Raw genomic sequence first — 15,398 nt, forward strand, 5'->3', positions numbered from 1 at the left:
GATTGATACAGAATGTGGTTTTTTCCTGTCATGTTCCAGTCTGAGCTCTATACATGCACAAATTAGTTGCAATGGGCCCTGAAACTGCAGCATAGAAGAAGTTTCTATTTGTTTGTTTATTTCTTGTTCTGTTGCTGTTTGCTGCATAACTGATAATCTTTGCCATCACGACCACTTCTAAAACGCAGCTTGTGATTGTGTGCCCACAAGTCTGGAGAGTCACAAGAAACTGGTACTGTAGTGGCAAAACACCTCTCTTGGTTTTTCTCCAGTAGAAGATCTTTGCTAAGGGGGTGGCAGGTGGGAGAAGGTGTTCTAGAGAAGTCCGTACCCGAGGCTGTAGCCTTCATCTCTTTCTGCAAGTGGCAGATACATGCTGTGTGCCATTTGCTTTATTGGTGGAGTCTGTTCTGCAATTGATGGTCACTTCATATATGTGTGACTTGGAACTGTTGTGTTTGTACAGATAAGAGAAACAAGACTAGTTTATCCCCGTTTTTCCTCTTCTTGCACTGCTGTATTTCTTACTCATTCAAATTACTTAGCATTGCTGGCTTCTGACCATCTCAACCATGAATTCACTTGCAGGTGAAGCAGCTTTTCTGTTGGAAATTAAAATTAAACTTCTGCTAGAGAATTCCCGTGGTAGCAGGACCCAAAATGCAGTTCAGTATCATGAGACACTTTTTTCTTTCTGGGTCTGCAGATAGTTAAACTGCAGCTGCCTAATGTTCGTGCGCAGGGGAAGAGTCTAGTGTGCAGAAGACGGGCTCCTTGAATTGAGTTACTGCTTTGATCATTGGAGCTATGGTGAAGCGGAGGCTTAAGAGCTGGGTTTATTTGCCACTGCAAAGGCATGTAGTGTTCTTGGACTTGAATGTCTGATTCAGAAAAACTTCTTTAGCACACGTGTGTGTGGTTGGTTGTTTTTTTTAATAAGCATGTTGTGCTAAAGAGACCAAACCTAACTCTTGTAGAGAAGGTATTCCTGCTAACTAATGCAGAATCGTGGATTTCGCTGGGCCTCCACTAACTTTTCCTTTGCTCCTAGTTGAACGTGAATTTCCCATCACTTAAAGCGACTGCTGTTCTTTACTTTATCTCTTATTCCTACAGGTTAGTACAAGATGCAACACAAAACAGAAATCAGGGAAATGAACCGCTAGGCCTCAAAATAGACCGAGGCATCTGATTTGTTTGTTACTTTTGGTATCTCCTTTACCATTCATCCTGACACCTTCTTGTTTTTGCTGAACTTCTCAGCCTCACTCAAAAGGGATGAAGTTCCTTTTAATCATGCCCTAAGAGATGCAGTGGCTACCTGTATCTCAACCGCTATCAGCGTTGGCAGATCAGCACCAACAACGAAGGAAACAAGAAAGGAGATCTCGTGAGACGAGTAACAAAATAAGGCAAAGAACCACTGACATCTAAAGCTTTGCATAAAACCAGTTGAGCCCAGGGGAGAGGAGGGAAAATTAACATGTAGGGCATGTAGGGAGAAGAACACCATGTCTATTCTCATAATTTCTGCATGTTTAAAAAGCGTGGCTGAGCTCAGTAGGCACCTTTCTAGTACCTGACCAAGAGGCAGTTCCGCTGTATTAAATGGAAAATCTGCAGTAATGAAAAGGGAGGAGACTGTTTGGAAAGGTAAGGCTGAAGGAGGGAGACTTCAAGGAGCAAGACACTTGGAAATGGGATCATAAAAGGAATGATTACTGCATATATGGGTTTGAAGATACAGGTTGATGCAAGTACCTTGAGAAGAGCTGGGCATTAGCAGACAGGCCTTCTGTAAGAGTCTGCTTTGAAAGGAGTATCTCGGGCCTGAATCTCTAAAATGGGAATACATTCGCAATGTACATCAATGTCACTTCATAGCTTACAAACTTCATCTCAAAGTAGGAGCCAAACCCAATCTGAAACTACCCAATCTGAAACTGCCCAGCTCTGAGACAATCCATAGTTTCTCCCACAGTTGTGTCCTGTGCCTTGCTAGCTGGATTAACTGATTTAAAATGCTGCTTAAGTCAGCTGTACTCTGGGTGGATACCTGTTATCTTACCTCTTCCCTTCCAGGAAAAGGAATTGAGCATGTTCCCTGTCATCTTGTCCCCAAATCTCTCTCCTGTGTTGTGTTATGTTTTCCCAACACGCTATAATCACTTCCATCCTTCTTAGCCCCCGTTTGATAGCATCAACACCTCTTTTTGTTGCCAAGCCCCTGCTCCCAGCCTCTCCATTCATCCAGGGGAAAAGCCCCTCTTTGTGCTGCTGAGAAGCCAAGGATGATACCTCTGCAGTTGGCGTGCATTTTCTTTGGCAAATCCGACCTTTGAGTATTCCTCAGAGAATTTCAAGTACACTCAAGGCTGCTGTTCCCATCAGATTTTTCCTTTCAGTTGACCTTCTTCAGGCCTTTAATGGTATAACAGCTGCCTCTTGGGTCGCTTTTTAGGTTTCCTTCCCCTCCTGGTTGCTTTAGTGTGGTGGCTTGTGAAGTTTTTCATGGGGAGTAGAATTTGTCCTGCTTTGAATAAGTAGTTCCAAAGCTGCTAGGCTATTTTATTATTTATATAGGGCAATAAAAAAGATCGATATTATTACCACATATGTAACAGTGCAACTTAAGCTTTTCTTTGGCTTTCTCAGCGTGGTAAGTCTTTTATACAGCTGTATTACAGAGCGTGTGCATTTGTGCAGTTATGAGCACGTTTTCTTTGGATAATAAATAATAACACTAGCCTTTGAACTCAAAACATAAAATACAGATGTAAAAATTTTGTAGAAGTATAACAGTGGCAGGGCCACAGCTCATTCTAATGTTAGATTATAAATGCAGTCATTTCAACAAGTTGAAATGGCCAGAATTGTCCGCGTTGAGCAAATTTTATCAGTGCTGTTCTACTGAAGGTGATTACTTCTAGCAAATCCTGAAAATGTTCTTTATCATCATCTTCTGTGAAGAAACCCTGGTGAAAGCTAAATAATTAAGTTCATTATTGAAAACCTGGTTAGTATGATTGCGAAATCACTCACCCACCAGATTAATAATTGAGATAAACTTTATCTAAATTTCTTTGTGTGAAGGATAATGGGAACCACAGGAGTTGTACTACTGAGAATGACAGGTCTGATTTGAAACCTTATAGTTGAAATAATTAACTGGTAACTAGACAGCTGTTTAACCCAAGGGCAAGTTCTGATGTCTGGCACTGTAGCCTCTCAATGATTTCTGCTTTTGTTTAAGCTTTTAAGGGCTGTAAGTATTCCATTCTTGAGCAAATTAATAGGTGTTGTATACCTAGCTCTAGCATCTTGGGCTTCTGATCACCTCTTCTGTTTCGTCTCATTGTACAAAAACTAACAAAGACCTCCCCAGCATAGGAAGGTGAGATGGGAAAAACCTACAGTGGTTGGTTGGTTTGTTTGTTTTTTAAATTTGATTTTCAGTGAGTCATGTTAACCTTTTGTGCTTTGGGTAGGAGTGAAAGAACTGCATGCTATTTTACAGTGGCTCCTTAGAGAGCAGCATAGAGTGGGTGAGGATGTCCTCAGTTGTCTTAGATGACCACGGCCAGCTGGTGAATAGCTGCCCTCTAGTATCTCTAAGTGATAGTGGTATTTGCACACAAAATTGTGCAGACGCTCTTTTTGCGGCTGACATACTGGACTATGAGCCACTGAACTGAGCACCTGATTAATGTTGTCTATTTTTTTTTTTTTTGCTTTTTCCTCTGTTGCCTGCCTTCCTCCTTTTCCCACTTAACCCAGAAAAACTGATTGAGGGACTCAAATCTCCTGAGACTGCGCTTCTGCTCCCTGATATCCTGCCTCTCGCTGACCCCTTCGGTAGCACGTCAGACCCTGTGAATGGTAAAAATAAACTCAGGGCACCTCCTCCCCTCTGCCTTACATGGCATGTCTTGTCCTGCATGATAATTCTGCGTGTTTACCTCCACTGGGCTCTCAAAACAGCTGCCGATGTTGGTGAAACACAATGTGATAGGAAGTTACGGATTATGCTGAGACAGATCTGCCTTTTGCCCGTGAGACTAGCATCTCAACAGCGAAGACTTGGTATTTGCATTTAAAACCTAGGCTTAACAGATTTGGCACAATAACATGGCATGGTTGTGCCTTGTGGGTTGTTCTGGTCCTAGTAGAAGAAAATTAATTGTTGACTGAAGGAGAAGATGCAAAAAATCCCTCCATTTCTGCTAAAGTCTTCGTGTGTAACCATGGCCCAGGCACCGAGCCTGTCTGTGTCTCCACCGACCCTCAGCAGGATGAGGAGGACAGTGTTGCCTTGACCTGGGGCATATGCTGAGAATAAACGTGCTAGGCTGTGATGAGCCCAGATGCAACAGGCTCCAGGCAGTATAAAGACTTTGGAGCGTTGCAGAATCTCATTTTGTTCACTTGCCAAATGTACTAAACACTAATAACTGCAGGTTGCTGTTAGTTGTAATCAGCTGCTTTTGTGGTTTTGGGTCCCAGCCAGGGTCCCCTGGCTAGCTGGTTGCAACCTTGTAGCTTTGAAGAGAAAGGTAGGAAATAAGTCACCTTAACAGTAAGACTCTTTCTTTTTTTCCCTTTTGCAATTTCTGGCAGTTGTCTGAATACTGTTAGGTAATGGTCTTGCAAATCTGAGACACACACTGCTATGCAAACAAAAATATTAATTAATCTCTCTTAGGCTGACCAACTAGACCATTTCTGATCCTAGTATTTGAGTGCATCCCTGTTCTTAAATTAAACTTCTTGGTCATTACCTTGATATTGGTCCTTGAGGAAGAGACCCAGACAAGCGTTATACCTGGCTGGTATGACTGTGATGATTATCTTCCATGTCTCTCCCCCTCCCCTTTATAGTTTCTATAAAAACAAATCTTTCTATCCAGCCTTTGTAAACATCTCCTTTTGTATCCACATAATGGGCATCAACATTAGATGATACTGGGGACTGGTGTTTTTCAATAACATGTTGAGTTCCAAAACTTTATCACCTCTTTGTTCCACTGGGCACTCAAAATGTGGGGGGGGGGGGGGGGAGGAAAAGAAGAAAAAAAAAAAAAAAAGAGATCCCATGTCTTGGCTTTTTACAAGCTTAACTGGGAATATGCTAAAGGCTCCACAGTAGGTATTTTAATGATCTGTTACTTCTAATGCAAGGGGACTCATTAAAGGTCAGTGTTTTCCTTTTGCTGGAAAAGGAACTTGCAAAAGCTTGTAGTTATTTGCCCAGCCCCAGGCCTACTGCTTAGCTGCAGGGCAGGCATTATCAACCTCCCATCCCGCCCTCTGGATATTTCAAATTGGGCTTGCACAAATTAAAATAAATAAATAAATCACAGAAAAACACAAACCCAACAAACACTAATGTGGTACAGTTTTCCCTTGTGATTAAATTAACATCGATAACTTCAGCCTCTTGTTGTGGCCAGCATAGCTGACGTGTGTTAAAGGGTCATTCAAGGATTCAGACAACTGCCGCCTTAGTTCCTACTTATGCTGTGTCTTGCAAACTAACCTCTGGCTTCTTCTCTGCTCTGGTATTTTGCACATTTGGAAAGGAAAACCTGATGTAGCTGTTGAGAGTCTCATACCAGGCCTCGAGGCTCCATTGCCCCAACGCCTCGTGTCACAGACTGAGTCGGTTGCCTCCAACAGAACAGGTTGGTGAGGCAGGAGGGTGTTGGGGGGGCCGGGGTGCATCGTACTGGTGTGGGCTGTGTAAATCAGAAAGCACTGTCCGCTTGAACATAAGCGTCTCTTCTGTCAACGCTTTTCCCACCAGTGTGGGAGTTCCCACTGGGCTTGCTTGTGTGTCTTGTAACCCACCAGTTCCCACTGGGCTTGCTTGTGTGTCTTGTAAGTGGCTGCTGCATGGTTCCTTGAAGGTCAATGTTACTTGTCTCCTTGTGCAGAATGGTACAGTATTCCTTCAGCCCACCGTTAGAGAGTACACCGTTACAGCCCACAATACAGAGTATTACTCTGATGAAGTGCTTTTGAAATCTGGAGTAGCCACTGATTTTTGTCCGTTCCATTGGGGCATGGTGGTAAGCAATTCATGTCCCTTTCTTACTGTGAAGGCCTCGATCTGGCCACTTGTGCAGCACATGGACTTGACCTCTTTTCAGAGGTCCCTTGTGAAATAGGCAGTGCACTTAGTTTTGCCAGAGAGTCCCTGCAACTCTCTTTCCCTCCCCACACTCCCCTTCACTCCACCTACTTTAACCTGTCACTTGTGTGGGGTTTTGTTGTTGTATGCTTAGCTTTAGAGGGCAGTTAGCCCCCGAGAATGTGTTATATGTTGCAGAGCCGAAAGAAATGTTTTCCATTGCAAAAAATGGTAGGTTTTGTGCTGGCTTTGCATCAAAGCTCTGTTTGTATGCTAAGCGGACGGGAACAGGAATGTGAGAATATGAGCTTAACAGTGTTTGTGTCCTGTTTAATGCTACCTTGCGGCCTTTGGATGTTAACCTGGATTCAGACTCTCTCACTGGGGAAGACTCTCTGCTTGACTGTTCTCTGCTTTCTAACCCTGCTGCTGACCTCTTGGATGAGTTTGCTCCTGTAGCTTTCACAGCTCAACCTCACAAAGGTAAACTGTCCTTTATCTCTAATACCTAATCAGTCCTGGGACTCGGTCTTTAGCTATTGTGAAGTGAAGCTGACACTGGTTTACACAAGAGATGCTCTGACCTGCGTTCTGGTGGTGGTGTGGGGTTTTTTTTTTGTTTTGTTTTGTTTTGTTTTCCCCCAAGCTGTTGTTTTGGTTTCTTCCCAAGCTGGTGAAACTTGGAATGCACATTGAAGTACTACAGGAAAAATATAGATAAAAGTATTCAGCTTGACTGTAAAGACAAGGTTTGTCAAGAGAGGTGGCATCTTCCATGAAACAGGGATACAGCAGAAGGGATACAGAAGGCTTAAAGGGTAGGCGTTTGTATGCAACCCGTCTTCAGGTTTGTAAGTGAATACGCTCTGGTTTTGCTTTTTGCACATGGGATTTAAGGCCTGCTTTTATACTGCATTATTAATTCTGGAAGGGAGCCTGATAATCATCTATACTGGTGTCACAGGTTTTTGAAACAACAGGAACTTGTTTTGGTTTGTCAGCGTTAGTGTCTGTAGCATGTGACTGAGGTCTTTCAGATCTGGAGAATGTTTTCCTTTTCAGAGGTTACAGGAGTAGGTTCTTGAGTCAAACTGCAGTGTCACAGCAAATACGAATGAAAGTCTGAGTGCAACATCCAATTGAAAAATGGAAGAGTTTCACAGTAACACAAAAAAGCAGAGCTGCAGAAGAGAAGTAGACCATGTGTGGTAATTCCCAAGAGCTGCAGGTCAGCTCTTGCAGTACATCAGTATTTGAGCTTGAGTGGAATTGTAGAAATACTGTGCAGTGATCAGAGTTCTCTTCTCTTTCCACTAACAAGCAAGAGTAGAGGACCCTGGGAAGCTGGGTGCTCACTCAGATGGCTTTTTTTTTCCTGGGCCCTCTCCATGCAGTGTGGCTGGCGCAGTGGCACTGGAATAGTTTGAGGAGCTATCAGCTGCAGTGCGACTTGCACGGTGAACTTTTCCTGCTCTGTTCTGGCACATCCCTGTTATGGGCTAAAGCAGTTGTAGACAGTGTATGTGTCCCTTGGGGACAATGCCAAATGTTAACGGATGACTCTCACATAAGCCAAGCTTGTAGTAATGTTGGGTAATACACATCCACCCGGCTGGGAGGGAAGACCAGGACTCCTGTGCTATTTATTGCCTTGAAAAGAGAGGCCCAGAGCACAAATGCGAACAACTGCTGGGTGCCCCTTGATGATGAGTTTTGCTTAGCTCGTTTGGTAAGTATCCCTATAGCAACAGAAAATGATCTGTCCTCAGAGGAATCTCTAAAAACTGTAATCAATTTTTACACTTGATGGCACTTCAAAATGAGTTTGTGTTTTTCATAGAGCTTTTGGGTTTAAACAAGCAGTTGTTCTAATTGCTCATTGCTATGATACACTTCCATGCCATTTTATTTTGAGTAAATGGCCTGAAATGTATGTTGAACAGTTATTACTCCCTGTCTGGAACATAGAAGAGCCAAAACATTATTGGTGTGACTTCATGAGAAAATGAATTAACAGATTCCTGCGTGACTTCTCCCAGGCTGCCCTGCTGTTCCCTGTGGGATGAGAAAGGCTCACATTTGACGAGGAAAGTGAGACTTCTGTTGGGGGGAGGTGGGGGCCAACATTAAAATCTTTCAAAACTCACTTGTGGCTTCTTTTCAAACTCTGCTTTTATAGCTCTGGGTGTGGCCATTAACTGTACATCTGCCTCAATCTTTTTTTGTTTGCTTTGTTTATCCGATCCTGGCTTTGGTGATGTAAAGCACCTGTGGGGCAGATGCTGCTGTCCATGGGTATAATCAGCCTGGGGAACTGCAACGCTGCAGGTTATCAGTGGGACCAGGAGGACTTGAAAAAGCAGCCATGGTCTGGGCATGGATTGATGCTCCAACCATGCCGTAGCATCCTTTCCTTTGTGCCTTACTAGGCTGTTTTCTGGCCTCTGAATTTTTTGCCTTCAGGATTCCTTAATTTGCATGTGCTGAATACAGCACCAAGCCGCATGTATGTGAGAGGGGAATATTTTTCTACTCATAGGGATATATAGTCACTAAGGTGAGCTCAAACACTTTTGAAGGAGTTTTGCCCAAATAGGGACACTCGCCAGCCTTTCCCTCTCCTTAGGAGAGATAGTCCGTAATTGAGCAGTGCTCCTTCAGTAGCTTCTTGTACAGCAAACTCCAGAGCTACAAGCAATTGTATGTATAAGTGGAGTGAAATGGAAATAGGATGCTTGCAAAGGCTCCCAGGTAGGTTGAGAAGAGCCACAAATAACTCCAGAGACAGAGTGATGACAAGATGAGACTTTCCGTTAAGATGAAACGTCTTTGTGTTTTTTGACGCTTTACAGGCTAGTCTCCTATAAAATTTGTGGGTGTTTTTCTGGGTCTAATCCTCCAGAGGACAGTGTATTTCCACAAGTGGTTTCTTGCATCATCTCACCCAAAACCTGTTAGCATATTTGCCAGCTTTAGGTAAAGAGCTTTTATTATTGATAGGAGTCAAACAGGAACGTTCCTGTTCCTTGGAAACCATCGACTTGTACATGTCCTTGCCAGGCTTTCAGAAATAGTTCAGGTAGTAATTGAGAACCAGATTTTGGAAGGTATTTTGGGTATCTAAAGTAACAAGCAGTGATGCACAGTGAGAGTGTGAAAGTCCCTAAAGGTATGTAATTGCCTGATAAGGCAGATAAATGTCTCATCTACTGTGGAGATTTTTGAAAGTGCCTCCCACCAAGTGTCTAACTGAACTTGTCGTGGTTTGAAATCAATGGAATTTTGTGCCAGAACTGCTCTAGGGGCCTTTAAAAAAACCTCTCTTGGTATCTAGCTAAGTCTTCAGGCATTTAAACTCCTTGGAAATCTGACTTCATATTGTACTTCTTGTTTTATCACTGTAGGTGAAAGCTCAGGGCTTTTGTCTCACGTAGATGACTGGAATTCCTTCTGTGTGTCTTTTTTTTTTTTTCCCCCCAGCCCTTTTCTTCTCCCTGTGCATGAGAGCTGGTAACGGGAGACCCAGAGTGTGCTCTCAAACGGTATTAATATCTGACAGCCACTGGATGATGACAAAGAATACCTTCGATCCTTGGGAGCTTAAGCCCCAGGCTTTTACCACAGCTTTGAACTACACCAATTGTTAAGCCTTCACATTGGCCAAATTTTATTTTGGTTCTCATGACTTGGCTTACTTTTTGGTTTTTTTTGTTTGGTTTTTCCCCTCCGCTTTTGTATTTAATTGTCTCTCTTACTTCTTACCTTCTTTACCAAAGACTTACCAACTTTATTTCACCTTTTAAATGAAACTCCTGCTTCTAAACCCTGTCTCTGAAAACATAAAGATGTTCTAACACTTTTTAGCAATTCTAACCAGCCTTCTCTGCTATCTTTGCTTCTTTTCCTTTTTGCTGTTTCTCCTTTATGCTGCAGAAGATACTAACCTGATATCAGGCTTTGATGCTCCTGAGGGCTCTGAAAAAGTGACAGAAGATGAGTTTGACCCAATTCCAGTGTTGATATCCAAAAATTCACAAGGTAAGCCAGGATGTGGGGGTGAAAAAGGGAAGAAAAAAAGGAAAACAATGAACATAAATTAGTTCTGGGGCAGTGGTGCTGCAGCACATGTGAAGTAACTCAAATCGTAAACTGTAAGATGCTATCATTGTAGTATTTAGTGAGCTTAGTCTTTTTCTGATTTACATTGGCCTTGAAATTTCTCTAGATTCTCTGTCTGCAGGAAGATTGTATGTCCAAAAAGATAGTAGACATGCAAGCATCTTTAGGTTCCATGAAGTAATTTCTACCCGTCTGCCAGGCAGGGCACACAAATACCTCTATAGCTAAAGTGCGATGGAGAACTGTGTTCTCCGATGTTCTTATTTACTGTTCAAGCCAATGGAAGGAGGTCCTTTGACTTTTAAGGGAACTTGGCATGAGGCGCAAGAAAGGGAGATGATGATAATCCTTTCTAACTCTGAAACTCCTGCTGAAAGTGAGTTTTTTCACTTCTGACTGATGTCTTTCAAAGGTGCTTGTGGGAACTGAGCGTGAGACGTATGGTAGATGGTGCCCACCTCCTTTGAAGAGCTTTGAGCAGTCAGAGTCCTTAGGACAGAGACTGGAAAGTTTCTCCTTTTACAGCATTCCTGTCCCCTAGATCACATTTAACGTGGATCTTTGCAAACAGTTTGTCTTATGTAGGGTTAAGTCTAAGCAGCAGCACTGTTTCCTTAAAAGAAATAATAGTGCTGCATTTTGTAGCTCTTGTAGGCATAGAAGTTAGGCAGCATTTTGCAGTCTTGTCAGTCAAACAGGTCTTCTCTCTGGAGTCAGGCCGTTGAAAGTTTTTGATTACGGCTTTTGATATACTACCATAGGTTTAAAAACATACTCCAGGGCTCCCTTTTTTGGTTTTTGGTTTGTGGTTTTTTTTTTTTTTTTTTTTTAGTTTGGTAGAACTTTTTTGATTTCCCTAACTCCTGGTTTTGTTTACAGCATGAATGTGCTGTACACCTGCTCTGCATCTAATGCTAGCTTTCAAAGACTGACACTCATTAGAAGAAGTTCTCAGACATTAGAAACCCTGCTCCTGCTGAAAGTCAGAGAAAGTTTCTGCCAAAGTTGGGCCAAGATAGGCTACCCTGAATAAAGAGGAGCATCTTTCCTTCAGTATTAAAGCACCAGTTATAGAAAGCCGCATGATAGCTCAACTCTCTTCGAAGTAGCTGGCAACTCAAAGATACTCTTAAAACAGCAACTAATTTTCAAGATTTCAAACTTTGAACAGTGCTTTGTATAGGTTGTGGGAGTTCTTGTAATTGCTTTATAGATCCTTTAGTAAGGACAGAATTCTGCAGCTTGGATGTAAACCCTGGGAAAAAGAAATGGTTTGTAGAGATTTGTTGGCTGCCATGATGTTTTTCCATGCAAGTCTAGCGAGCTAGGTTTGGGGGGTGGGGAGAGGGTGGAAGAGCAAGCGGGGGAATGTTGTTGCTATCGTGATGCAAGTAATGAGAAGAGCTTGAGCAATTTTTCTGTTTTGCTTTGACTTTTTTCTTGCTTGCTTGCTCTTGAACATCTGAAACTGTCGTGTGTGTGTGTCCTGTTCAATACTGAATTCCTATCTCTCACACTTTCAGGTGGGCATTCTAGAAACAACAGTGGAAGCTCTGAGTCCAGTCTTCCCAACATAGCCAGGTCTTTACTGCTGGTGGATCAGCTCATAGACCTGTAGCAGTGACACAGTAGCAGACGCAGTTTCTGTAACGTACCTAATCCTCTGTTTTCATTTCCAGAAGAGTTACCTTCAGTTGTGGTTCTTTTGGGCTTTTTTTTCCACCCCCCCCCTCCTTAATTAAAAGACAAACAAATCTGCCAACAGGAGACAGTCACCCACCTTTCTCCCTGTCTTCCCATGCCCTGGGAAAGATTCTGTCTCAGTTCTCCAGGTAGTCCTCTCTAAAGCTGGTAAAAACCCGTTGTGGTTCCTTCTGCACCTGTCTTTGCTAGCCTGTGTCTAAAGGGAGCACTGTCCTTAGCCGCCCTGCTGAGATGTACACATAGCACCATGGAAAGCCTAACTGTAAATGAATTAGGTAATCGTAGCTGATGTATGATCCCTGCGTACAACAGACTCCTTTCTCCTTAGAGTAGTGCGTGAACAACTGTGTTTCAATCTTTACGTTTGTGTTTTTGGGTTTGGTTTTTGTTTTGTTCCTGTTTTCTGGTGAATGGGCAGGGGGAAGGGGACAGGTGAAATTGGTAGGGGCGTCCCTCTCCTGCAGAATACAGGTTAGGAGAGCTGATGTTTCTAAATTGCCAGTATATGCTTCAGAGGAGGAGAAGGCACCGAATTGCTCTGAAGTAGTCTTGCCTAGTACCTCTGGTGATGGTGCATATGAAGAGAGTTTTCCGGACTGCCCCCAGCTAATGGTTTGCTGTTTAACAATCCTGCTTGTGAATGAACTGCGCTTCCTTGGGGGAGGGGGAAAAAAAAGAAAAAAACAAACCAGATTGTTAAAGCTGCAAAAATGACCCTAAGTGAAATATAACAAGGTTTTGAACCAAATACATGTGAGTGTGGCTGTGACCAGCATTTTGTCAACCTTTTTTGGATGAAAAGGGCATTGTGGCAGCAGCAGATGTATTTTCTGTGACTTCTTTTCTGTGTTTGACTGGAAAAAAAGAAAATCCCCCCCCCAACCTACTGTAAATTGTGTATGAAACAAATTGTCCTACGGTTGTTTGTCTATTTTTAATCCTGGTTTTAGTCAAGCATCTGGTATCTGTTCTGGGTTCCCCGTTTTCTCTTGTAACTGCATATAGTGCAAACCAGTTAAGTATGGAACCATTTGTTTCAGTAGACAAAGATTACTGTGGACTTTATTCCACTCTTCAGTCTTTGTGGAACAAGCATGCACTTGGTTCAGATGGTTTGAAATAAGTGCTGCTACAACTTGATGGGTTTTACCTTTTCTTTTTCCCTTCACATGCTTAGTTTGTCAATTAGCTGGATACGCTAAACTTGTTTTCATTGGCTTATGGTCATGAAGTCCGGAATTTCTATCTTGTATTTGAAAGCTCTTTCTGAGCAGAAGGACTTTTCCTCTGTAGTGGAATAATTAATAGCTTACTGCTAACCTTGTGTATGTGTATGTAGCTGTATTAGTAAAAGTGCAGTTTCCCATGTGCGAAAGTATGAACGACTGAAATATGTATGTACTGACCTCTCGCTAAGAAGGAAAGAAATCAAAGTTCGTGACTACTCCTTTCCTATCTCCAGTCTCTCCGCTATTCCCCCACCCCAACACTTAGTTTAACAAATTCTGTAAATAGAACTACCATCGATTGTGTCTGCTCTACATTACTCTTCTTTTAAAACCTACACTTAATAATAAAAGTATTGCTTAAGTGTGTTGTATCATTACATGTGTATACTGCACTTTCCAAGAGAAGCTTTACATGAGAACTATGGAAATGACCTTAGTAAAATTGTGGATAGAACTTTATTATTTTTTTGTTTTATATTCCTAAAGCACAGGCAAGCTGGACTGGAAAACATGAAGACGCTATAGATAGAAAGTTATTGTATAGTCAGATACTGAGATTATATGAAAAGAGAATGGATTTTAAAAAGTAACCATCTACTGTATATTAGAAACAAAGATTTCTGTGAATTAAAGTACTTTTAAAGAATGTTTAAGATTTTAAATCTAATGGCACTTGTTCAAGGGTTCTGGAAAAAACTATAAATGCACTGGGTTGTTAATAATGCTATTAAATAAGCAGATGTGAATGTTTATTGCTTTTTCAAGTAGCTATTCATGAATCTGGGTGGGAAATACGATGCAATGGAAGTATACATTTTTAGAGATGTCTATTATCTAGACCTCCTTCATCAGAAAATACTTGCCGCTTATTTGCGAAATGAAAATACAAGAGAGATTAAATGAGTGGATATTTGGGATTAATTTTAAGCTCTCCAAAAAAAGTGACTGTCCGACAGGCGTTAGGTTAGCATTGGTATGCTGCTCCAAAGGTGAGGAGTTTGTGTGAAAGCTGCTGCTGTGAAGGACCAAACTGAATTTTCATCCAGTGTCCGCATGGGAGAAGTTTGGTACCCAGCATTCCCGAAATGGCGTAAGAATGACTCTCTCTCATAGCTATGGTTGGAGCCTTGTTTGAAGCCATGGGAGATGTTTCTGTTCCCTTTTCAGGGTCGTAGGGTCAGGTGGTGTTAAGTAACAGAATACAAACCTACAGTCAGCAAAATCGCAGCAGAGTGATTCTCCTCTCTGCCTGGTGTGTGCTGTTCATTTGCGTGGGGATGACAGAGAAGCCTCTCTGCCCTAACAGGCTGGAGCTTGTAGTAGTGTTTTTGGCATTAACTATTTTGATGGATCCTCCTGATAGGATACTACAAATGGAACCACAGTACACAGAGCAATTTCTTTTCAAGCCAAGGTTGTGCTTTGGATGCAAGAATAAACTCTGGTGTTGGGGTGGCAAGATGTTCAAAGGAATAGTTGGAACTTAGATGTTGGGGGGGGGGGGCTTGGGTTTTGAACTGCCCCTGCCTTTGGAAATCTCCCCAGTTCATCTTTTAACCGGATGAGCACAAGTGTCGCACCCACAATTCGGAGATCAGCAAATCTGTATTGTATCTGACCATATCCACTGTTGGGAGCATCTGTCCCAAAACCAGAAGGTGCTGCAGCTTCCTGACTTCTGGCTGTCCAAGGCTTTGCGGGGTTGCTTGGGACTTGGCCAGGTATGAAGGACTTGGCCAGGGCTGCAGGCACTGTGCGACCTGCTGGAGAAGTCTGAGAGATGGGTGAAAGAATCTTAGCACCGGTGGCTTTGTGGCAGATCTTTTGTATCCTCTAACAACCCATTTCCCACAAGCAAATGGCAGCTTGAGTGAATCTCTGTGTAGAGCAAAACTGTTTTTAGAGGGGGCTTCTTGTAAATGAATGATGATGGCATTCTTCAGCCTGCAAGCTTGCAGGATACTGCCTCCAGTGACTTTCCAAAACCACCGTATTTAAAAATTGATTTAAAAAAATGTTTGCTATTACAATGAAAGTTCAGATGCAATTCAGACCAAAGACAGAGCTCAGCAAGTTTTGGGGTATCCAAGCAAACATAAAATGTGGAGTATGTGGGCCTCTGACTACAGGAAATGTCATTAAGCACATAGCGTGCTGCAGTAGCATCTGAAGGGTGTGCATGTCTGTATGGAGTAAATTATTTTGGTTTTAGCCAA

The 15,398-nt window shown here is 42.5% G+C and overlaps 1 protein-coding gene across 17 annotated transcripts in view; it reads left to right on the plus strand.

The window, feature by feature from the left end:
* The window catches only part of AAK1 (AP2 associated kinase 1), an 86,274-nt gene that overhangs the window by 60,835 nt on the left and 10,041 nt on the right, over nt 1-15,398 (plus strand). For 3 of the 17 annotated variants that reach the window (XM_075523690.1, XM_075523689.1, XM_075523691.1), the window contains 3 exons: nt 3,778-3,879; nt 5,580-5,681; nt 6,503-6,613. The exons of 3 other annotated variants lie outside the window; for them this stretch is intronic. In XM_075523690.1, coding sequence (XP_075379805.1) covers nt 3,778-3,879; nt 5,580-5,681; nt 6,503-6,613 — 315 coding nt within the window. Of the gene's footprint in view, nt 1-3,777; nt 3,880-4,503; nt 4,554-5,579; nt 5,682-6,502; nt 6,614-10,063; nt 10,169-11,772; nt 13,809-15,398 lie in introns of those variants that run through there. 11 more of the 17 variants (XM_075523695.1, XM_075523696.1, XM_075523699.1 and 8 more) reach the window with 10 other exon arrangements.

Source organism: Mycteria americana, chromosome 23 (assembly GCF_035582795.1).
Source record: "Mycteria americana isolate JAX WOST 10 ecotype Jacksonville Zoo and Gardens chromosome 23, USCA_MyAme_1.0, whole genome shotgun sequence".
NCBI lineage: Eukaryota > Metazoa > Chordata > Aves > Ciconiiformes > Ciconiidae > Mycteria > Mycteria americana.